Source organism: Gordionus sp. m RMFG-2023, chromosome 1, assembly GCF_954871325.1.
Source record: "Gordionus sp. m RMFG-2023 chromosome 1, tfGorSpeb1-WG-v2, whole genome shotgun sequence".
NCBI classification, from domain to species: Eukaryota; Metazoa; Nematomorpha; class Gordioida; order Chordodea; family Parachordodidae; genus Gordionus; species Gordionus sp. m RMFG-2023.
Window position 1 is genome coordinate 1,172,542 of NC_088775.1, and position 24,262 is coordinate 1,196,803.

The 24,262-nt window shown below is 30.7% G+C and overlaps 1 protein-coding gene across 1 annotated transcript; it reads right to left on the reverse strand.

Annotated features, from left to right (window-relative positions):
* Nucleotides 1-288: 288 nt before the first annotated feature.
* On the reverse strand, nucleotides 289-23,722 carry LOC135924885 (creatine kinase, flagellar-like). The gene is made up of 10 exons (XM_065460044.1): nucleotides 23,525-23,722; nucleotides 22,095-22,140; nucleotides 20,554-21,231; nucleotides 14,994-15,053; nucleotides 8,346-8,551; nucleotides 5,469-5,762; nucleotides 5,067-5,279; nucleotides 4,612-4,973; nucleotides 996-2,803; nucleotides 289-934 (listed from the first exon to the last, which is right to left on the reverse strand). Exons 1-10 carry the CDS (start codon nucleotides 23,577-23,579, stop codon nucleotides 304-306), a joined length of 4,353 nt encoding a protein of 1,450 aa, XP_065316116.1. The 5' UTR covers nucleotides 23,580-23,722; the 3' UTR covers nucleotides 289-303.
* Nucleotides 23,723-24,262: the final 540 nt, after the last annotated feature.

Genomic DNA, 24,262 nt, shown 5'->3' on the forward strand with positions numbered 1-24,262 from the left:
AGTAATACCTTAAGGTAGTGACTATCATTAACCTTATTTTAAATAGTTTAAATATTCAGGATGAACATTGACCCTTTTGAAAATTCGTGTATCAGCTGATCTTACGAATGTGCATGATTATAAACAAAAATTTACACTATTATATGTATATATGTATTTATATATTTTTATCATCCAATACCATAAATAATAATCAATCAACAAATGTCAATCAGGGGGTAAATTATATTATATATACATATTTTAAATTTCTAGATTATCCCCCCTATTCTTTTGTTTCCGAAAAAAATTTTTTTAGAAAAATCAGCTGACGTTATCGATATTATTGACTTCCGAATCATCGGAAACGTCTTCCCCGTTTTCCAGCACGTTCCCATTATCCAGCACGGGTCCCATCTCGATCTCCTTCCTGATCAAATCCTTCGTGCAATCTATGATCTGTTGGAATATCTCCACTTCGGAATAACCGAAGCAAGACCTATTGGTCAGTTCGAGGATTTGATCGTCCCAAAAGGTTATTCTAAGATTGTACTGATTCACGGTGGGTTTGATAATCTTATTGACCATATTTTTATTTCTGGTATTCTTTTCTTTACCCTCGTAGTCACCCCCGCCGTTATCGGTGCTATCGTTGCTTTTCAAAATGTTTGCGAGCTTGAGGCGGATCTTTATCTGGAGGCCAGCGCCTAGGTCGGAAGGGCAACAAGTAATATAACCGTATCTCTCGTGTTTCATGAAATGTACCTTGCCCTCGGTACTATCCAAAATGCCCCTCTCCAAAGCGTTTAAAGATTGGTAGAGATTCTTGAATTGTTTCCACACGTCCTGACAATCGAAATATTTGAAGCACTGTAGATGGTCTTGCACGTTTATAAAAGCCGTTATATCACTAACGTCACTATAGGAGCTAGGAATCGCACATTTTGCTCTGTATCTATTTTAACAAAATGGAAAATATAATGTTATAGGAAATATTTTAAAATAGTTGATATTACCTGGGCCAATACCGTTTTAGCTGCGGGCAAAAGTGTATAAGAGAATCATCCTCATTATAGTATTCGTTGATTAGATTTGTTTCTACTTCCTCAGAAACGGAAGTGAAATCGGTAAATTCTAGGGTGGGTTTCATTTCCTTTGATGTCAGGGAACGCTTCAAGATCTGGTAAACGTGTTTTAATTGAGATATATCCCTGCATCCACCTACTAAAGGGAAACCGTACAAGTTCCTTATTACAGAAAACTCCAGGAAGAAAACGTAGTCAGCATTCAAATCCTCACTGACTTCTGGGAAGTAAGCGATATCACCATAAACGTGTTTAACAACACGGTCCTTGCTACACTCCTGCACTATGGCGTCCATGAGATCGCCGTACAAGTCATAGCATTCTTCGTCGAGGGCTATCATTCCAACAAAATGTCGGCCCTGATTATCAACTCCGACTTGGATGCAATCGTCTAAGCTGATTCCATTGGAAGACCTGAACTCTTCGAGGTTTTTATAAACCTCAGGCGTCAATAAACGCGATATGGCCGTATATTTACAGCGGAAATCGGGAAAATTGTCGAAGTTTTTGGAAACGATAGATTTTATGATTTGACTATCTTCCCGCGGAATTTCGACCTTGCCCGCCATAATCTTAAGATCCATAAATGAATCGTCTAACACGTTATTATCCTCGAAGCTATGCTTAATCAAGAAACGAAGGTAAGAGATTTTGGTCATCAGGCTATTCATTTGGCATTGGAAGAGATCCGTTTCCGGTTCGATTTCATCATTAACAATACTATTCTGACTACTGGCGTTACAAGATGAGGGATTTTGTATGACCCACATCTCTACTAGGGTCTCATTCATTCTCAAATTGACTATTTGAAACCCGGTTAAGAACATCAAATTCTTGAGGTAAGTCAAATTTTTGTTTCTGGAATTGATGACGGCTCCTACGTGGTATTGTTTGTTAGAAAGGGAAGGGAAGGAAGACAGTGTTGTAGTTTTAACGTGAACGGTGTTAAGACCTTCTTGGAAAGCGTTCATGAAGATTTGGTACCTTTCCCAGAGCTTGAAGATACCCTTGTTGCAATTGAATGCGAAGTATTTGACGTGGTCAGTCTCGTTGATCCAACATAGCATGGATCTATCTTCGGATATCCAAAACGCCCTTCCGGTGGGCCAATTCCTGAAAAAAAATTTGGAGGCATCCCAGGAAGGATAAAGCAAGGATTTTATTTTAGCTTCTACGACTCCTTGCTGCACGGGGTTATCGGCTAATTCGCAAAATGTTCCAGCGAATTTGGGTGAAATAGTCGTTTGCAGGATCTCCTTAGATATTTTCAGAGGTTCATTGATTTCGCTCTTCTCCATAAATGGAGTGAAATTATAATCGGACATGTTTAAGATTGACATGACGAAACAGTCAGATACGAAGTCGTCAAAAGGGAACTTGATATTGTCGAAAGTCGAAAAATTATCGAGTTTTTTCCAGAAATTACTTTGAGTGGTTTCGTCTACTTGTACGGTGTCCTTGACTATGAAATCATATTTGTTGTATGATTCGACATTTTTGCATACGTAGCCATCAGTGTAAAAGGAGTTATTATCTACGTCTTTAACGCCGAAACATATCATATCGGTGAAATCTGAAGTGTTATCCTCTCCCGAAGTATCTTTTTTTATGGCGGTTATGTATTTGTCTGGTGTCAGAACTTTGGAAATATCGTTTTTCTGCTTCGTGAACAATGGAAAAACTACGTTATTCTCCCCAGGCGGTAGTTGAATGAAGTTATCTGCTATCAAGGGTATATCCTTGTGGTTTTTTTTTCAAAACAATTAATTATTAATAAGTATCACTTTTGATTAATTTTTTTTAGATCATTATATAATAATATCCTAATTTGTGAAATATTTAAACTGTGTTAAAGTGATAACACAAAATTAATTATAGATACTGCCGAGTCATCTTTGCTGGGATTCGAACCCATAACCATCGGATAGGTAAGCGACGCTCTTGCCGACTAGGCTACAGATGCTTTCCAAAAAATCACGATTTTTCGAGAAAAAAAAATTTGGTAGTACCTCTCCAAATGAAAAAAAAATAAACAAATGATAAATTTGATAGGTACTACCTTAAGGCACTATCTATAATTAATCATAACACAAAGGAATCACAAACTTTAAAATTGGAAATCATTTTTAATTTGTAAATATAATTGATTAATATTATGATGATATATTTAATTTATAATATAATTAGAAAAAAGCCCCTTTTTTGAAATATTTTAGATAATATATATAAAGTTGTTTAATAAACCTAACTACACTATACACATGTATAGTGTTGCTAAACTACCTATCCTTAGCTAACCATAAATCAGCCCTAGCCATATTTTTATCCAGAAATATTCTTTTCAATCTTCAAGTTGAGGCTTAACTTAGAAGCTAGCTTGAAAAAGACACAATAGAGATGGTCCATGTTAGGTGATTTATCAACACTACACATGTAAAAATCTTTTTAAATCTTGTTAACCAAGACTCGTGTTAGATCAATGTGACATATAATAATACCTAGACTGACGATGCATTCGTTAAAAGTGTACCATCAATTGAAAAACAGCTGAGGACGCCATTTTGGTTACCCGTATCATATATTAAAAATTTTATCGCATTCCTTTGTCTGATGCAAACCTTATTAAAGAAATGCCTGATTATCGAGATAATGAGGAAGCGAGTTATCAATTTAATGGTAGTTTTTTAAACATGAGAATAATTACCTATATGGGTTACCAAAATGGCGATTCCAGCTGATTTGCATTCAACGACGCTTTCAAGTGCATTGTTATGAACGCGTCGCCAGTCTAGGTATTATTAAATGTCATTGTGCTACTTATGTAATCAAGTTGTACCACATTTCCTTAAACATATATAGTTTTTTTTTAAAATGTAATCAAAGGAGACGTGACGAAGAATCTTATCTTTGCAAGATTTGTCAAATTACTAATTTTACCATTATACTGCTGCCTCCCAGTCCTCCCCCCTTCCGTTACCCCAAATATAAGAAACGATTATCGGTAGCCAATGTCACGCCTTGGACCGAACGTGAATTCATGAAAAAGTAATAATTTTTCGGTATAAAGCTACCACATCGATTTTGTATGTAGTAAGGATGCGTTAATTATCGGTAATAATATTATCAGATAACATTATTATTCTTATTATTTCTCTTATTTTTAAAATTGTAAATATATTTATATATGATGTACATAGCGTCAATGGATTTTTCCCGCCAATCAATTTTTCCCGCCAATATATTTTTAAATGGGATTTTACAGGAAATATATTCTATCATGTTAAGAAGCCCTAAGAATTTCAGATAATTTTACCCTAAGACATTTGAACTTAATTATAATTTATATTAGTTTTCCCCATAGATTTTTTTCACGTAAATTCTAAATGATTCAATACTTCACGGTAAAATTTTCTACGATTCCTAAGATTAGGGTATTCTAGACGTGCTAGAATTCATTTCCGGTTCGCGCCCAAAAACGATTTAAAGTTTTAAACAAAAAAAAAGCATCGCTGCTAACATATATATATTTTTTTTTTTTAAATAAAACCTTGTTTGATATTTGTGCTAAATATTTGTAGAAATGGAATATTTGTTCCAACTCCGACACGGGGTATACTGGGAAACTCTGAACTCTTATCTTGTTGCTGAAATTGTCGAATATCAATTTGCATTGGTCCTTCCCCAAGTTAGAAATGTAAAGCGATTTAAAATCTTCCAATTCCATGTCAGAAAATTTGTCCTGGTATATCAGGGTCTCGCAAACCAAAGTAGTCCCGACGTAAAAAGGATTGGATACCAAATAGCCCTTGGAAAAACTCCACACGTAGCAATGGCCCATCTCCAGCAAAAAATTTTCCAAAAGTGCCACCATACCGCAAAGTTTTGAAAATATGTCGTGCAGACTTTCCTCTAAAATGTAAGAAGTCGATATATATAATAAAAATGTAATGAATGACTGGTATAAATCATTTAAACGTCAATTAAACGAATTATAAAATTTACTATGCTTTATGGCGACGAATTTAATATGATCGACATCGTTGACATAGATTACAATCGATTTATCTTGACTCAGCCAAAGACCCCTAGCTTCTGGCCAATCTGTGGAAATCTGGCATTTATCATACACCGGAATTGGTTTGTCGATTGAGATATCGAGATCGAAAAAATTTTCCTTTGCTTCTTCGCTCATGTCCGTTATAGAGTAATAAACACCTATACCGTTATGTTTATAATGGTTATAATATTTGCCCACTTACATACATATATCAGAACCATTCCTTCCTTCTCTCCTTTCTTTCTTTCGTCCTTCCTTCCTTCCTTCCATCCTTCCCCCCTTCAGCAAAACGCATATTTAAATATTCAAAGCGTATGTAAGAATATTTACTAAGGAGTCATATATACCTTTGAATGGGTCTCCAATAGCGTTCAAGGAATGGCAAACTATACTTTCTATCTGTCTTCTCTGCATCCGGTTGCATCCGGGTGGGAAGGGAAATCCAGTAATATTACGCGAAACGGATATTCTGGTTCCTTCGAATCCCTCGTTATCAATATCCTCGAGGGCCAACAAAGGCGTAGGGTTGAGGTTAGGTCTGTTGTCCAAATTAGGCCGATAATTAGGTTGGTAACATTTGATGAGAGGGTCGAACACGTCCGAAAATGCGTAGTAACAATCAGCCTCGAAAGCCAATATATCTATAGTTAACATATATTGTCATTTAATTTAACTCACTGCTAAATTTTTTATTTAGGAAACTCATATCATTGAAATTTATTTATTTATTTTATAAAAGGAATATCAATTATCATTGTTTTTTAACTTAAAAATATCATTTTTTTACTTAAAAATATCATTTATAATATTTATTTCTTTACTTAAAAATATTTATTTCTTTACTTAAAAATTTAATTTTATTTACTTAAAAATATTTATTTCTTTACTTAAAAATATCATTTTTTTATACTTAAAAAATGATCATATATGTTTATGTTCATAGACCTAATATTATTAACATAGAATGCTTAATAACCACTTTAAAGACCATAACAAAAAAAAATATATGGAATATTAATAATCTACTATATTTTTTATTAACATGCTATTTCCCGCATAGTGTACTAGTGCTATAAAGTATCACCGATCAGAGTAACGTCGTTACTTACGGCGTTACCTTATTTAGAGGAAAAGGAACGTTACTCGTTACTTGTTCAAAAATAGGTAACATGTAAGGCTTTTCTAATTTCATATTTTTTGTTAAAATTTTACAATTTATTTATTTAAATTTTATAATTTATTTATTAAAATTTTATAAATAATTAATTTAAACCGAGTTTTTTTTTCTTCTTAAATTCAGATCCAACCACCAATATTTCTTCCTTTTTTTTAATGTTTATTTATTATATTTTTTTTTGTTGTTGAATTTTTATACAGTTACAAAATTGTTAATCTAATCAATATTTAATCAATATCCTAATTACTACGTTAATTAAATTTTCTCATATATTAAAAAGTTGGTGCCAAAAAGTATACTTAATTATTTATTTTTTTTTTTACAGATGAAGAATGATTCAATTCTTTCCTGGTCACCCCACTCTTTTGCTGTGTGGAGTTATTTATACCAGTGAAAAAGAGATAAAGAGTAAAATTAATCAAGGGTGGTTAAAGTGGAGATCTTTATCTGGAGTGCTCTTTGACAAGAGAATCCCAAATAAATTAAAGGGAAAAATTTACAGTTCCATAGTACAGCCAACTATTCTATATAGTTCGGAAACATGGCCATCCAAAGAATCAGACGAGAGAGGTCTACAAACTATGGAGATGAGAATGTTGAGGATGATTGCTGGGGTATCAGAAAGGATAAGGTGCGAAGTACAAGAATACTGGGAAGTTTAAAGGTTGTGCCTATTAAGACTAAGATAATGGCAAACAGACTTAGGTGGTATGGGCACACAATGAGAAGGAAATAAGGTTAAGAGTTTGGACGTGATAGGCAAACGTAAAAGAGGAAGGCCAAGACTTCAATAGGGCAATAAAGTTAGAGCCAATATCAATAAATAAAAATTAGATAAAAGAGATAGATAGCATGAATAACATAAAGTGGAGAGTGATATTGAAGGAGCTTACCACCAGAAAAAGTGAATGCTAAAAAGAAAAAAAATATATTATCATAAAGTCATTCTAAGGTAATCGCTACAGTTAACAAATATAGAAAAATTAACAACTAAGTTTTTCACTTTGTAAAGTGTTAGATTATGTCCCTAATTCAAATAGCTTAACCTCGGTGTCCAGCAGGTTTAAATCTGAACAATAAAAAAACGTATGAAAGTAAATGAAATATAAATTTGAGATTAAATTGTAATAAAAGGAAAAATAAAATATTTATAATAGGATCTGAATAAATGATTTTTATGAAGAAGATCTAATAAAGATTTTTTTTTTGATATGTATAGATCATTTCTTTAAATATTTTTTGATAAATTCCCGCATATTAAAATTTTTCCCTCTCGTCCTCTGCGCCAATCTAGCGTGTGTTTAGCGCAAGCGCACAGTCAAAGCGGTGTTGAGTACTAAACCTTATCTTATATATATTATTTCTGTTACGATTTTATTTTTTATTACCTAAGGAGAAAATAATAATATTTAGTATTTTGTTTAAGTAACGTGTAACACGTTACTTTTTTACAAGGTAACGAGTAATGGTAACGCACTCCTTTTTTCAAAAAAGTAACGAGTTACTGTTTTTATGTAACGCGTTACAGCACTAAAAACTACTAAACATTTTTTATTTTCACTGTTTTACAATTATCCATCGTTATTAGTGGGTAGTTTTTTTTGATTGTTTTTATAATATTTAAACCTGTTTTTTCCCCTATTTTTCTTTATGTTTGAAAAAAAACACAAAATATGATTTTTGTTTTGTTTTTTATATATTATTTGCATTGTTTAGACAAGAAGAGAAGAGAAGAGAAGAGAAGAGAAGAGAAGAGAAGAGAAGAGAAGAGAAGAGAAGAGAAGAGAAGAGAAGAGAAGAGAAGAGAAGAGAAGAAGAGAAGAGAAGAGAAGAGAAGAGAAGAGAAGAGAAGAGAAGAGAAGAGAAGAGAAGAGAAGAGAAGAGTTCTTTCTTTCTTTCTTTCTTTCTTTCTTTCTTTCTTTCTTTCTTTCTTTCTTTCTTTCTTTCGAAAAGAAAGAACATCCCTCAGTAAAATCATTCGATTATATATAAATATTTTACTCGAAGAGATGTTAAATAAACTAAAAATAAAATATCGTTTCTTTACTAGGAATCCTGTCGTCCAACGCCTTGGGATAATCTATGGACGGCTGAACGCATTGATCCAAGGAGTAACCCGATTTCGTAACGACGTTTCGGTATTTGTCGTAAAGGCTTTTCGTCAGAACCTTGCTTAGAAAATTATCCGCATTTTCTGGGATGGGAAAGTCTTCGTGCAATTCCCCGCTCCCGCCAAAAATTCCCTGTTTCGGCCTTCAGTGGTACATTTTATAATTTGTCAGGCGTTAATATATTTTATCATGCAGAAGGAATTTTAAAACATGCGAAGGATCCAACAGCGAATCATATTTGAAACCGGTTTTCGACCGGTTTTGAAAATTAATTTTGTTATAATGGATTTTTTTTCCATAAAGTAGAGAAACATGTACATTTACCTAAGACTTTTAAAAAAATAAATGCGCGAAGTTCTTGCCCAACCGGTAAAAATGCAAGTCCGACCAGGCGGGCACGGTTTTGAGCCTCTAAGTTAAAACCCCGCGAATATTATTTTTTAAATAGCGCAAGATAAGTTTAAATTCTCTTCTTTCTTTCTTTCTTTCTTTCTTTCTTTCTTTCTTTCTATTCTTTCTATTCTCTCTATTCTTTCTATTCTTTATGTTCTTTGCCTTATGTTATAATGAAAAATTTTTTTTTATAAATTATTAGAACTTCGAAAATTATAAATTTATCGAAAGTTATTATGTTTTGAAAAAAACGTTTAATTTTTTTTCTTCAAATTTTTTTAATGTTTATTTTAATATATTATTTAATTTTTATGTTCACAATTATTTAAAAAAAATTTTTTTTATAAAATTTGTAACGCGTTAGCCGAGTTTAACGAATGTCTGATATACATGTCAATTCAAAATTGAAGCGTAACGTTTCGTCGAGCGCCATAACGTCAATCAACAATTCTAACGATTATAAAAGTCGTAATACTAATAATGAACCAGTAAATGTCTCGTCTACCACTACTCTCAATAACAAAAGACTGGAAGATATTTCCAAACTGATTATCTTCCACCAGGAAAGTATGAAAGATATTAAACTGGCCATTAGATATGGCAGAAGCGACTACCATATAGTTGGCACCATCAAAAAAATTATGGATAAAATTGAGCCACTCCTAAGTTTGAACGAACTTCCTAACACTAATAACCGAAAGAGAGGTGACGATAAATGCTTAGAGGGTATCACCTTGGGGCAATGGCAGAAAAACGTTATGGAGGATATGTATGACCGAGCTCGGCTAGAGTGCAAGGTGGAGCTGGAAAAGGATTATCGAAGGAAAGAGGAGGAGTTTTACGATAAGGTTAAGATTCGCGAGGAACAAATAAGAGAACTTAAGGCTCGGATCTCAACCTTAAACGAATGCGTGCAAAGTTTAATCGATCAGTTAAAACGGAAGGAAATAAACGAATGCGAGCTCATTCAACACTCTTCCAACGCCAAACTGTCTAGAGATATTTGTCAAGTCAAGCTGCAAACTCACATCAATCAAACGGCCGATTTGATTCGTAGAAATGCGGGTCGCCTCAAGATGGACCAGCTGTTGTTGGAGATGAACTCCAAGTTGATGAGAGAAAATTTAAAGTATAACATATGTTTATTTTTATTTGTAATTTCTTCCAGTTTTCCCCCCACTATTATCTACTCTTTCAATTTTACATTTTTGATTACTTTAGGACACTCGTATCTTAACGCATTTATGCCTTACAAAAAAATGAAAAGAAAATTTGGTTTTTTTTAGATGAGAGTTTTTTTAAAAAAATGATATATTTTTTTTAATTTATACTTCGTCTATTTTAATTATTTTTTTCTATTTTTTAAATTTATTTTGTCTTTTTACAAAACTAATTTTTTTTCTATTTTTTTTAAATATAAATTATGAGAAATTTAAACACAAATTATATTAAGTTTAAAAGTTCACTGAAAAATTGTTAGAAATTCATAGGGTAGGTAATTCCAAACATGAAGGAAGGCATATATTTCCGGTATTATCAGATTTTTTAAATTTAAAAAAAACGCGCTTAAAAAATAGTTTAAAGTTGAAAAAATAACACTTTGATGCTAACAATATATATATATCCCTATTCTTTAAATTATAAATATTTTTTTGAAAAATATTATATTATATATTATTTTATATTATTTCTTAAATGTTTTTAGATTGAAAGGCGAATTAACTAAACAACAGACCCTCTTTGAACTCAATCAAAAAGATGATGAGACTAATGATGATCTAGAAAGTGATTAATTTTGCCATTCATATTTTCCTATTTTTTTCTTTCAGAATCCTGAGTGAAGAAATCTTTTAGAAATAAACCCTTCCCCCCACTCCAACCATCCCTTATTACTAAATGAACGGCAATTTAAAGCAATCTTTACTCATAAAGAATGAAGGAATATTAAGAAAATTAGAGATAATTTATATATTACACGATATAATTTAATCTTAACCCTATTATAGACTTAAATATACAAAAAAACTATGTATTCCCCCCACACCCGATGTTCCTCGGGAATATATTTCTTAACGTAACAGATGTTTTTTTTTAATTTCATAATGATGCTCAAGAAAATGTGGGCTGCGGAATAGGTGTGAAAATGATGAATGAGTTCAAAATCTATAAAATTGGGGATGATTTGATTGACGACTTCAAGGACGTCAAAGATAACCGGGTTCTGGCCGAATTGTCTAAACGGAGATCGGAGTCCGTTGAGGGAAGGTTAGAAATTGTGCTGAACAGGATGAGTGACGGTTCTAGCTTGGAGGAGATTATTTTTGCTTACCAAAACTCTGTAGCCATTTCGCTAGATCAGCTGAATCAAGCCTACCTCGGTTTTTTTTTAACATAAATAGATTTAATATTCGCACTTTTCCATTAGAGAACCAAACAGTAACGAACATGTGTTAGAGGGTTTAAGTTCGGTTAAAAATAACGGTCTAGGCTGTTATTTATAAACATGCTTTTTTTTATAGCTCCAACCTATTTTTAATGCAACTGTCCTAAGTGGTTAGACTGGAAAGTTGGAATCAAAAAAAATAGATTAGAAAGCTACAAATTAATTCAATAACTCGTTTTAAAGTGTCTACCTGACCCGGTTAAGCCATATGACTTCCTATATCTTCCACAGGGGGTGCACAGAGTAAGCTCCTGCTGGGTAAGGGAGTAAAAAAAATATTTAAAGGGATAAATGGCTAAATCTGGGACTGATTTCTCTTAGAGATTATTTTTCATCACAAAATATGTTACTTGCTTTTTAGAAAATAAACATAAATAAAGGTCATTAAATATGCTAAAAAAAACTTAAGAGTGTATAGCCGCTATTAGTGTTGTTAATCGGCTAAATTTGAGCCGATTTTAAATACGGCTGACTCCATATACTGGCCAGAAATATATTGCCTATGGCCTTGAGAATTCGGCAACAGATGTCCAAACCTTTGTGCGATCTATGAGCAAAATATTCAGACTTGCGTATTATTTTTTCTGAATAATATATTGAGTTAACCGTTTTTAAAAAACCGGCTCAAATCGGGCCGTTTGACAACACTAACCGCTATTATACACTCATAAGATTTACCATCTTCCTTCCTTCTTCCTTTTTCTTTTTTTTTCATCTTTGAGTGTATATCATTTATATAATTTACAAAAAGCTAATTTTATTCTAGGCCCAAAATTTTTTCCTTCTTTTTTTTATATTTATATTTTTACCATAAGTCTCAATGATTAACTCTTGAGAACATAGTCGTTGTATCTATCTATTACTCATTATTGCATAGAGAAAAGAAAGAAAAAAAAGAAAGAAAGAAAGAAAGAAAGAAGAAAGAAAGAAAGAAAGAAAGAAAGAAAGAAAGAAAGAAAGAAAGAAAGAAAGAAAGAAAGAAAGAAAGAAAGAAAGAAAGAAAGAAAGAAAGAAAGAAAGAAAGAAAGAAAGAAAGAAAGAAAGAAAGAAAGAAAGAAAGAAAGAAAGAAAGAAAGAAAGAAAGAAAGAAAGAAAGAAAGAAAGAAAGAAAGAAAGAAAGAAAGAAAGAAAGAAAGAAAGAAAGAAAGAAAGAAAGAAAGAAAGATTATTTTAAACCTATAAGAACATTGTGTATTAGCAATAATTTCAATATAAATGAGAAAATATTTATTTTTTAACGTGGAAAATAACTTTATTTTTATTGATATTTTTAAAAAATATATAACATTTTTATTTATAAAATTTAAATTTAAATGAGGTACTAATTAATAAATAATTACAAGAGGTTCCTACAAAAAAATATTGGAAGAAAAATAAATGAAAACAAATTTACTTAAAAATTATAAAATGTTAATTAAAAAATGAAATCATAATGTTATTTATAAATTGGATATAATTTTTTAAAAAAAAAGAATTAAAAAAGATTATAATGAAATTGAAAATAGGAATAATGGTTATGGCGGTGAAATAAATATTTCAGAAGTTGATTGTGTTAGTATTTTGCGGTTATCAGGGGGGTTGATGTGAATGTTGGTTGAATAAATATCTCAGAAGTTGATTATGTTAGTATTTTACATTTATCAGGAATATTTGTGAATGTTAGTGAAATCAATATTTTTTGATTGTGTTAGTATTTTGCGGTTATCAGGGGGTAGATGTGAATGTTGATTGAATAAATATCCCAGAATTTGATTGTGCTAATATTTTACATTTATCAGGAATAAATGTGTATGTTGGTTGAAATCAATATGTCAGGAGTTTATATTGTGTTCATATTTTAAGATTATTGGGGGATAGATGTAAATGTTGATTGAAATAAATATCTCAGAAGTTCAGAAGTTGATTGTGTTAATATATTTACATTTATCAGAATTGTGAAATGTTGATTGAAATCAATATTTCAAAAGTTTATAATGTGTTCAAATTTTACCGTTATCTGGGATGGTTGTGTATGCTAGTTGAATAAATATTCCCAGAAGTTGACTGTGTTCGGGGAAATGTTGGTTGAATAAATGTCTCAGAAAGTTGATTGTATCTGTATTCTAACGATTATCGAGGGTAGTTGTTATATTGTTGGTTTGAACAAATATTCGCAGAATATTTTTTTTTTGATCTCTTTATGAACATCTTTATAATTTTGTATAATATATACTTTATAATTTATTATTTTTTTCTTGAGAATTTCATTATCTTTTATAGTCCCCGCACAAATTGAGCGTTTCAAATGACGCGTTGCAAAAAGCCAATAATGCATGCCAAATGGCATCGTTCAAATTGGGAAAAAATTATCGTTTGGCGTTAGCAACCATTTTAAACAAACGCAAGCAGTCTAGCTTATATTTTCATTACTTTTTTTTATTCTCCATTTTGAAAATATTACATAAAATGTAAATATAAATAACTTACTTATAATCCTTAAAAAAAGAATATATTTATTTAGAAATTAAAGAAAATAAAAAGGCAGACGATAATATAATTTTCATTAGAACTTATTTAAAATTTCGAAAAGACGGATATTAATAAAAAAAAGACAACCTTCAATTTTAAACAAATGGACGCGTTACGTTTTTTTTCATAATCAATAAATTACAACAAAACGCGAACGCTCAATTTGTACGCGCTATTACGTCACATTTTATAAAAGGAACCTCTTATAATCATATTTATTGAATCGGCCATTTTTATTTTTTATTGAAAATTAATTAAAATGCGGATAATTATGCATTTCTTATCCTTTTTGTATATTATTCTTATTTTTCCTGGAGTATAGTTTATGATATTTTTGAATTTTTCCAATTCTGTATTTCCCGTTTATATTTAATTTTATATTTTTTCCAATCTATTATAATTAATTTTTTTTCTGAATTATTATTTATTTTTTCTTCATTTTCCTCCATTTTTTGAGTTATATATTTACTTTAATTTTAACTTAGTTTTTGTATTCCCAATTATTAATTTTTTATAAATATCATGATGACGAAAAATAAATAAATGACTGAGATATTATATAGCACTTTATAACTTGGGTTCGTGATCCCATGATTACTCTCACGTTGCACAGAATGTTCATAAAGGTTTTCTTTCTCTCTTTCTATCTTTATTTATTTATCTTCTTCCTTCCTTTCTTCCTTCTTTCTTTCCTTCCTTCCTTCCTTCCTTCCTTCCTTCCTTCCTTCCTTCCTTCCTTCCTTCCTTCCTTCCTTCCTTCCTTCCTTCCTTCCTTCCTTCCTTCCTTCCTTCCTTCCTTCCTTCCTTCCTTCCTTCCTTTCTCTATCCAATAATGAGTGATAGATGCAACCACAATATACACTATCATTTATATTCACACATACTCTAATAAATGCATTATATAAAAATTTATAAGATATCAATAATTTAATGGCACTACTCATCCCTTCAGCAATAACGGCAAAGGCGGCAGATGAGGATGATTCTACACCTCCCAAGGATTCTCAACAGACAACGAGGAAAATCGGGAGTAAAATTCACGAAAAAATCTTTAAAAGGACCAAAAAGATGTCAATCATATCACTCGCAAAATTGTTTACCTCGATTTCTCGAAATGTTATATAATTTATGTATAAACTTTTGGAATAGATTACTTTTTAGCAAAAAAAAAATGGCGGGAAGAAAATAAAATATAGTTTTTTGTAACATTCATTCATTCATTTTGAAAAATTCGTTTTACGTGTCATTGTAGGAAGGGCTTGCCGGGGTAGTTTTAATTTCAGGATTTCTTTTCGGCAATCTGCATTAGTGTGTTTATAATAATATTAAATTGTAAAGTTTAAAATTTCGTTCCTTTCTCCCTTTCTTTCTAACCGAACGAAAAATTAACAAATTTAATTTTAAATAAATCCTGAAATATGTTTTAAAATCTAGACAAAAAAATAGTCTAAAACCAAAATTAGCTAGCTATGTTGTATTTAGTTTGTAAATTAGCTATATATCGTAATTGGCTTCATGATTTTAAATAAACTCAATGAGTGACATTAACCATTCACGTGTGTTATATTATTTTTGCAATTTTTGGCCTTGATTTATGACTACATTATAAGTCATCATCACCAATAATCCAGTCAATCAATTTAAAATCAACCTTTTGCGATAACGAAACGCACGTGCTCACTCAAGTCTCACTATTAGATTCCAACCTTTAACAACGAGGAATTCACCTTATTATAATCAAAATTTCCTCTAGGACAATTTTCCCTTCCCCCTTTTCCGAAAATTTTATATATGTATTATAATCGTTTTTTTAGACGTTAAAGATGTGTTCTATCTCATTCGGCACTTTACTTAAGATCTTTTAGTGCAAGTTAAAAATCTCAAGTTTTACGGGTTGTCTGGAATTAATTTTATCTTCGAGAGGGGAAATAATTTTATATTTATTTGATAGAATCCCCCCTCCCCTCTAGATTTACCCAGAGTCTCGGTGACAATTGAGGTATAAAATTGGTTTTTATCTAATGCCAGGCCGAATGCGAATTATTGGAATTCAGCCCAATGCCCTCATTTATTTATGGTAAGCGCGATTTGCTCTAGCGATGCGAAATTAATCGCTAGCGAGATCGGAGTTCGATTTTTCTCACGAATACGATACTTTTTCTTAATATTACTTAAACAGCTGGCACGAATTTTATCGATTCCCCGTCCGTATTTATAAATATTATCGGTTTCTTTCGTAAATTAATCAGCGAAGATATTTTCGCTATCGCTTGAGCGAACCGCGCTTAAATATGAAGGAGGGCTTAGCCTCGAATTCACAGCTGGCGCGAATTCGCGCGGCGAAATATCTAAAATTCAACCGCGAAGAATACAAAAATACAAAGCATTTATTAGAATATAATTTAATTATCGTAATTATTCTATTTTTAAAAAAAAAACTGTATTAGGTCACTTTGTAGGGATCGTTAAGTTTAAAAAAATTTGTCGAAGTTTTCGATCGTTATCAATAAATAAAAAAAATTTTGAGGGTTATTTAAAGAAAAAAATTAATTAATTGATTTGGTGGAGGAGGGGGGGGGGATATATATTTTTTAAAAATATTATTTCATTTTAATTTATTTTATTTTAAATTACAGAAAATTATATTTATCCAATTTAAAATTTCAATTTTATGGGTAATTATCTGAGAAATTTTATAATATAGCCTGATAATTATATAATATGACTAATAGCGCGTTTCAGCGTTTCAAAAAAACAAATAATGCATTTTGAATGCATTTCTGAACAGCAACAAAAAATTTATTATCCAAATTTAAAATTTCAATATTTAGGGTAAATTATCTGAGAAATTTTATAATATTGCCTTATAATTATATAATATGCTTGAGAATTTGAGCATTATCATTAGATCTGGCATACCTTTTTAATAAGCCAGCCCGGATTTGTTATATGTTAATTTTTGTGGATTATAAGCTAAGATTACAATTTACTATAATGCCTGTTTTTTAAGAGGATGTCTAACTTAAATTACTAAATATGATAAATAATATATAGTTTGAATTCATAGACACAATAGATATTAAATACAATAGATTTATAAAGACGGTTGTTGCTGTAAGTCTTCGTGGCAATTTTAAAAGCAAAAAGAAAGTTGAATGCAAAAGAATCAAATAATAATTAAATGGAATGAAGAAAAGGGGATATTAAATTATTTTACAACTGGGAGACTTTGCGGATAAAAACCTTAAAATTTATCTTATTGATCTTCAAGAATACAGTTGAATATTGGTCTGCTCAAAAATATGGAATTTATCATATACAGATATTCTTTTAAAAATTTTTGAGCCAAATTAATTAATCAATCAAATCGTTTTAAAATGATAGATACTACAATATTAATGATAAGTCTATTTTAAGACCAAAATTATAAATAATATGGTTAATTGATTTAATTCATAAATTAAGTTTTTAAACAAAATTGCTTTAAGACCCTCTCCGTTCTCAGGGGATAAAAATTTGTGAATATTACTCCCAGTTACGATTCGTAACGAGCTTACGTGGATTTCAGAATCAAATATATATTTAAGATAATCGGCAAATAAACACATTCATGATTTTAATTTCCGGAAATTGGAGTAACATGAACAATAGACAACAACAATTTGATTGATTAGTCTAGGGAACAGAATATTATTTCATCATTTTTGTATTCAACAAGATGTGACAGATTTCATATAATAGCATCGAATTTCGAGAACCTTCCGATCATCCAATAACAATGTTTTCCACACTTCAGACTCTAGAAAATTTTTGCTATGACCTTCAAATTCGAAAAAAATCATTTTTTTTTGATAACAGGACGATAATTTTTATCCTTTTTAAATAGAAATTAATTTTTCTTTTTATGAAACGTAAATTAAATCGTCTGCAATTTAAATATTAAAAAAAAATTTGCATAATCAATTTAATTTTAGAAAAAAAGTTATCTCACCAGGAAAATAAATTAAATTTTTTTTTAATTTTGAAAACAAAAAAAAAATGAAAAATATTGGGGGGGGGGCCTAACCCAATGATATATTATAATACTTAGACTGACGACGTATTCATAATAATGCATTTGAAAACGTCGTTGAAATGCAAATCAGCTGGACCCGCCATCTTGGTAACCCACATATGGTAATTATTCTCGTGATAAAAACTACTATTAAATTGATAACTTGCTTCCTTATTATCTCGAGGATCGGACAATTATTTAATAAAGTTTGCGTCAGGCATAGGAGTAAATTTGCCTCTCGTCTAAAAAATGTTAATTATGATATGGATAATCAAAATGGGGTCCTCAGCTGTTTACATTGGTGTACACTTTTAACGAACGTGTCGTCAGTTTAGGTATTATTGTAAGTCGTTGGCCTAACCACACCGTTACTTATTTTCTATGAAGGCGTAAAAATTAATTTAGTTCGCCGCTGCCCAAATAATCGTCTTTTTTATTTAAAAAACAAAAAACGCCACCTCCCGATAAGGCTATGAGCGCGGATTTAGACATTCCTTTTTTTAAGAACGCGTTTCCTACCTTCCGTCAAAGTATTTCCTTTCTTTCTCATTTATTTATCCCCTTATTCCAAGTAGATAGAGAGGCAAAATTTACCTCCCCCCTCCCATACACACATTTTTTATACTGTACCACCCCACCATGTTCCATCATGCCCCATCCCACAGTTGTGTTTGGGTACTATATCTACCTTTTATGCTCTATTATCTACCTTATTTTCACTTTTTTCTTACCCTTTTTATACTGTATCATCCTATCATGTCCCATCATGCCCCAATTCCCAGTTATATTTGGATATTATATCTACTTTTACGCTTTATTATTCTACCTTATTCAAACTTTTTTCTCACCCTTTTAATACTGTACCATCCTATCATGTCCCATCATACCCCATCCCCAGATATCTACCATTTTCGCTTTATTAATCTACTTTATTCTCACTTTTTTCTTACCCTTTTAATACTGTATCATCCTATCATGTCCCATCATGCCCCAATTCCCAGTTATATTTGGATATTATATCTACTTTTACGCTTTATTATTCTACCTTATTCAAACTTTTTTCTCACCCTTTTAATACTGTACCATCCTATCATGTCCCATCATACCCCATCCCCAGATATCTACCATTTTCGCTTTATTAATCTACTTTATTCTCACTTTTTTCTTACCCTTTTAATACTGTACCATCCTATCATGTCCCATCATGCCCCAATTCCCAGTTATATTTGGATATTATATCTACTTTTACGCTTTATTATTCTACCTTATTCAAACTTTTTTCTCACCCTTTTAATACTGTACCATCCTATCATGTCCCATCATACCCCATCCCCAGATATCTACCATTTTCGCTTTATTAATCTACTTTATTCTCACTTTTTTCTTACCCTTTTAATACTGTACCATCCTATCATGTCCCATCATGCCCCAATCCCTTGTTATATTTGGATATTATATCTACTTTTACGCTTTATTATTCTACCTTATTCAAACTTTTTTCTCACCCTTTTAATACTGTACCATCCTATCATGTCCCATCATACCCCATCCCCAGATATCTACCATTTTCGCTTTATTAATCTACTTTATTCTCACTTTTTTCTTACCCTTTTAATACTGTACCATCCTATCATGTCCCATCATGCCCCAATCCCCTGTTATATTTGGATATTATATCTACTTTTACGCTTTATTATTCTACCTTATTCAAACTTTTTTCTCACCCTTTTAATACTGTACCATCCTATCATGTCCCATCATACCCCATCCCCAGATATCTACCATTTTCGCTTTATTAATCTACTTTATTCTCACTTTTTTCTTACCCTTTTAATACTGTACCATCCTATCATGTCCCATCATGCCCCAATCCCCTGTTATATTTGGATATTATACCTACGTTTTATTAATCTACCTAATTCTCACTTCTATCTCTTTTTCCAAAATTCTCCAATTTCCATTAATTTTTTCAATCCTTTTTTAATTCTATTTTATTAGATTTATTTTATATTTTTTTTATAAATTAATAATTTATCTATATTAATAATATTTATTTAAAAAGAAGAATATATAATTACAATTTTGGCATTTAGAAAATCTTTATTTTTTTAAAGGTCGTTTTTAAAAAAGAGAAAAAATACAGGTAAAAAAAATATTATTGATTTTTGCTTCCACCTTTCGCTAAAAATAATTATCATTTTTTTTATATACTCTTCTAAAAAAAAATAATTTCTTTCTTTTCTATTCTTTTTTAAATCTATTGTAAAGAGTTTTTATTTTTTATAAACACGTTTTTATTTTGTCGATAATGAGCAGGTAATTCATCAATATAAAAAAAAAATGATAATTGGATGAGTGGATTGGAGGGGGGGGAGGTGTTTGTAAATTTTCTTTATTCTTTCCATTTTTCCCTCTTTCTTTTTGTAAAAGAATTTTATTCTTTTCTATTCTTATTTAAATCTATTGTAAAGAGTTTTTATTTTTTATAAACACGTTTTTATTTTGTCGATAATGAGCAGGTAATTCATCAATATAAAAAAAAAATGATAATTGGATGAGTGGATTGAGGGGGGGGGGGGGGGTTTGTAAATTTTTCTTTATTCTTTCCATTTCTCCCTCTTTCTTTTTGTAAAAGAAGTTTATTCTTTTCTATTCTTTTTTAAATCTATTGTAAAGAGTTTTTATTTTTTATAAACACATTTTTATTTATTTTTTCGATAAATAATCAAATAAATCATGTATTTACTCCACGAGATTCGTACTATAGTCCCTCCCTGGGAAATTGCCGTTGTCGATTTTCTCGTCCGCGTCGTCACGGGCATCATCTTTTTCTCGAACATTTCTAGCGTCCAGACTCATCCTTCTGGCTTCCAGCCCTATTTGTTGTTCCAGATGTGGATCCCGAGTAAACTCGTTAGGATAATTACTTCCGGTGTCCGCGCTTCCCCCTAAATTAGGTTCGTCCTTTTCTTTAACCACGTCCCCGTTGATGTTTAACGTAGATTCATTTTCCTCGCCCGCAACCGCTTCGTCCTTCTCCAACGTTTTTCCGGTATTAGGAAATGTTTCGTCGAATTCCAAGTCTGGCTCGAATCCCTCCTTTTTCTCCCCCCGGCTTCTCGCAGAATTTCTTCTCGATGTGTTAGCGGGAAAATTGTCGCCATGACCTTCCGCGAGGGTCGAGGATTCTTTTCCTGCCGCCTTGTTTTCCTCATCATTTTCCTTGAGCGAGGATAAGTCACCATTTGACTTCTCTCGGGTTTCGCCGTTGCCCCCTTCCACATCTCCATCTTTGGGCGATCCAAAACTAGGTCTAGTTTTTAAATGAGATTTATTTCGGTGAGACGCAGAGTCCCCTTGGTCCGTTAACTGGTCTTCCTGGACTTTCGGTGAGAACGATTTGACTTTGTCAACCCCGTTAAGTCTTTTATTTTTTTTTTATAGAAAATAATTTAAATTTGTGACAGATGTCAAAATCTGATATAAATCGCAAATTGGATCAATTTAGATTGTTCGAAAAAAATTAAAACCATATTTGTTAGATTGACAAATTATGTGTTTTTATTTAATCAAATCACTTAAAATATAATAATTGCAAATATATGTTCAACGCATTACCATTGTAGGGTGGAGATAATGTCTGAGACCTGCAAAAAAAATTAGCCGGGCTGGGCCCGACCCAAAATGTTAATTTTTAAACCCGGCCTTTTAAAAAAAAAATACCCGGGCCGGGTCGAGTCGTAACCGAATATTTTAAATCGGAAATTATTAAAATATTTTTAAAAAAATTCGGACCGGATTTAAAAAATCCGGGTTTTGCAAATGATACCTCTTCGGGTCTCTGATATATAACCGATAAAATATGAAATATCACTTCTCAATGTTTAGTAATAATATCGATTTTCTAAACCTTTTAATTTATTTTTTAGGGCACTAAGGATCGTGTTAGAACCTAGTGTTGAGCCAGAAAAATAATATTGTCTGGACCTCTAGATTTAGCTAATAAATGTCCCAATGAGCCATCAGTGAGCAAAATCTTCAGGATCCGGCGTAATATTTTTCTAGAATAAAAGTATCGATGTCAGCTGTTTTCATTAAAAAATCTACCGGAAATTTATTTGGTATTCGTATCCGATAATTTTTCGAATACCAAATAAAATGAATCACCCGATTTAATGTTCGGGATCAAATTACGGATTAAATTTTTTTTTACTAGACCTCAGATTTCTTGGTCATATATGTATATTATAATAATTATTATTTAAACGATTTAAATTGTGAAAATACTTTGTGTCATGGGCGGCAGCTGTTGCATGATGCCCTAATGGGTTATCTGTTAGAAAACACGTGATACAAAATTAAATTAATAATAAATAACGAACATTTATTCGCACACCCATAATCTCGCTTAAATTTTTTTTAAAATTATCGTAAATATTGGGAAGAACTCAGCATTAGTAATAATTATATATTTTTCACATTGACTTTTATACCAGGGTTTCAGAAGGGCAGACTGGCCATAGGCCCATAAAATACGGAATTTGCAGGCCGATTGAAAGAGAAAAAAAATGCAATGATTTTTATGGCGAAACAAACTCTCAATTAACTTTCCTTTTTCCTTCCTTCCTTCCTTCCTTCCTTCCATCCCCTTTCTGAACAATGAAAATGGAGAAAACCCTAATTATAATCAGCTAAAACAATAAGTTAAAATAATCGTAAAAATGGGGGTTAAAACTATAAATTATCACTTAAATCGGAAATGAATCAGTCGGTCATATTCTCTCGGTTATAACTTTATCTCGCTCCAAGCAACATTTAGGTCTATCATAAAAAAAATGGGATTAATTGATTAAGTAGTTTAAGATGATTACGAAATTAGGTGATATTTTAGGCAATATTTTAATTAGTAAAAAAAAAAAATATAAATAATTTTGTAATATGATTTAATTTAGTTTTTTTAAAAAAAAATTCATAAAGCGGCAAATGCGTTTTTTTCCGCCAATGCTGTTACTTTTTTAAATTTTAAAAATCGAATTTAACCGGAAATGTACTTCCGGCATGTTTGGAATACCTAACCCTATAAATTTCAGACAAATTCGCTATGAAATTTCGAACTTAATATAACTAAGTCAATTTTTTGAGAACTTTTTTTAAAAAAAATTTAGAAAAATCTGATTTTATCCGGAAATGGATTGCAGCATGTTTGGAATGCCCACCCTATAAATTCCAGATAATTTTATCATCAACAACTTTTGAAACTTAATATAATTTATATTAGTTTTTTTTCCATAGATTTTTCATATAATTAATAAATGACTCAAAAGTTTAAACGGTAAAAAAAAAAAATTCTACAATTCATAAGATCAGGTATTCCAAACATGCCGCAATCCATTTCCGGATAAAATCAGATTTTTCTAAAAATTTTATAAAAAAAAAAAAAAGCTCTCGAAAAATTGACTTAAAGTTATATTAAGTTCAAAAGCGAATTTGTCTGAAATTTCTAGGGTTAGGTATTCCAAACATGCTGGAAGTACATTTCCGGTTAGAATCAGATCTTTCTTTAAAAATACCCGCTCAAAAAGTGACTTGAAGTTTTTTAAAAAAAAAATAACCCATTGCCTCTAACATATTAATATTTTTTTAAAATAATTCTACAAGGCTTCGTTTGAGTCAGATGACACTGCAAAGAAAATTTTACATTTAAGATATTAAAAAACCTGCTGGTGCTTGAACTATGTTATAATTGTCCTTCTTGGAGAATCCGCATCCCATCTTTAACCGGAAATTGTTCTCGTGGAATGAAGAGAAGAGAATTTCATCAATTGGAATAATCTAAAAAGATTTTTTTCTTTTTTTTTTTGAAAATTCAAATGTCAACCAAATTTTTTTGGGGGGAAATTTATTTTATTTTTTTAAATTTTCTAGACATTTTATTAAATATATAATTTTTATTATTTTTTTTTCAAAAAAGATAAAAATTTATTCCCCCAATGTTATATTATAATAAACAAATAAACAAAATAATTATTTCGTATTTAATAATAATAATATAAATAATATTTAAAAAAATGTTTAAATAGTCTAGTTTGGGTTGGTATAAGTAAAGCCTAAGGTTTTTGTACCTGATAATTATTCAGATAGGAATTTTCTTAATTTTCTTCATTTTAATCTATTTTTTTTTTGTAATCTTTCTTATTATTTTCTTAAATGTCGCATTTAATTTAAGTTTATTACACAAAAAATATAGTTTACCTTCAAGGTAACAGACAGGTAAAGAAAACTAAAAAAACAAAAATTTTTTATAGATTTTTAAACATAATTTACAATATAGTTTTATTGTCTGAATTTTTTATATAGTTACTTAAAGTAAATAAAATAAAAATTATTTTATCTTTTTGTCAATTTTTAAATATTTTTTTGTTAAAAATTATTAAAATTTAAAATCAATAAAATTA

What these genes read in the sequence shown, in the direction of transcription:
- LOC135924885 (XM_065460044.1), bottom strand. Translation starts at nt 23,579, where the DNA reads ATGGGATGCGGATTCTCCAAGAAGGACAATTATAACATAGTTCAAGCA. An exon ending in TATAGTACGAATCTCGTGGA is followed by an intron (nt 15,054 to 20,553) that starts GTAAATACATGA and finishes ACACTAATGCAG; the next exon opens with ATTGCCGAAAAGAAATCCTG. An exon ending in ATTCGTCGCCATAAAGCATA is followed by an intron (nt 4,974 to 5,066) that starts GTAAATTTTATA and finishes CTTACATTTTAG; the next exon opens with AGGAAAGTCTGCACGACATA.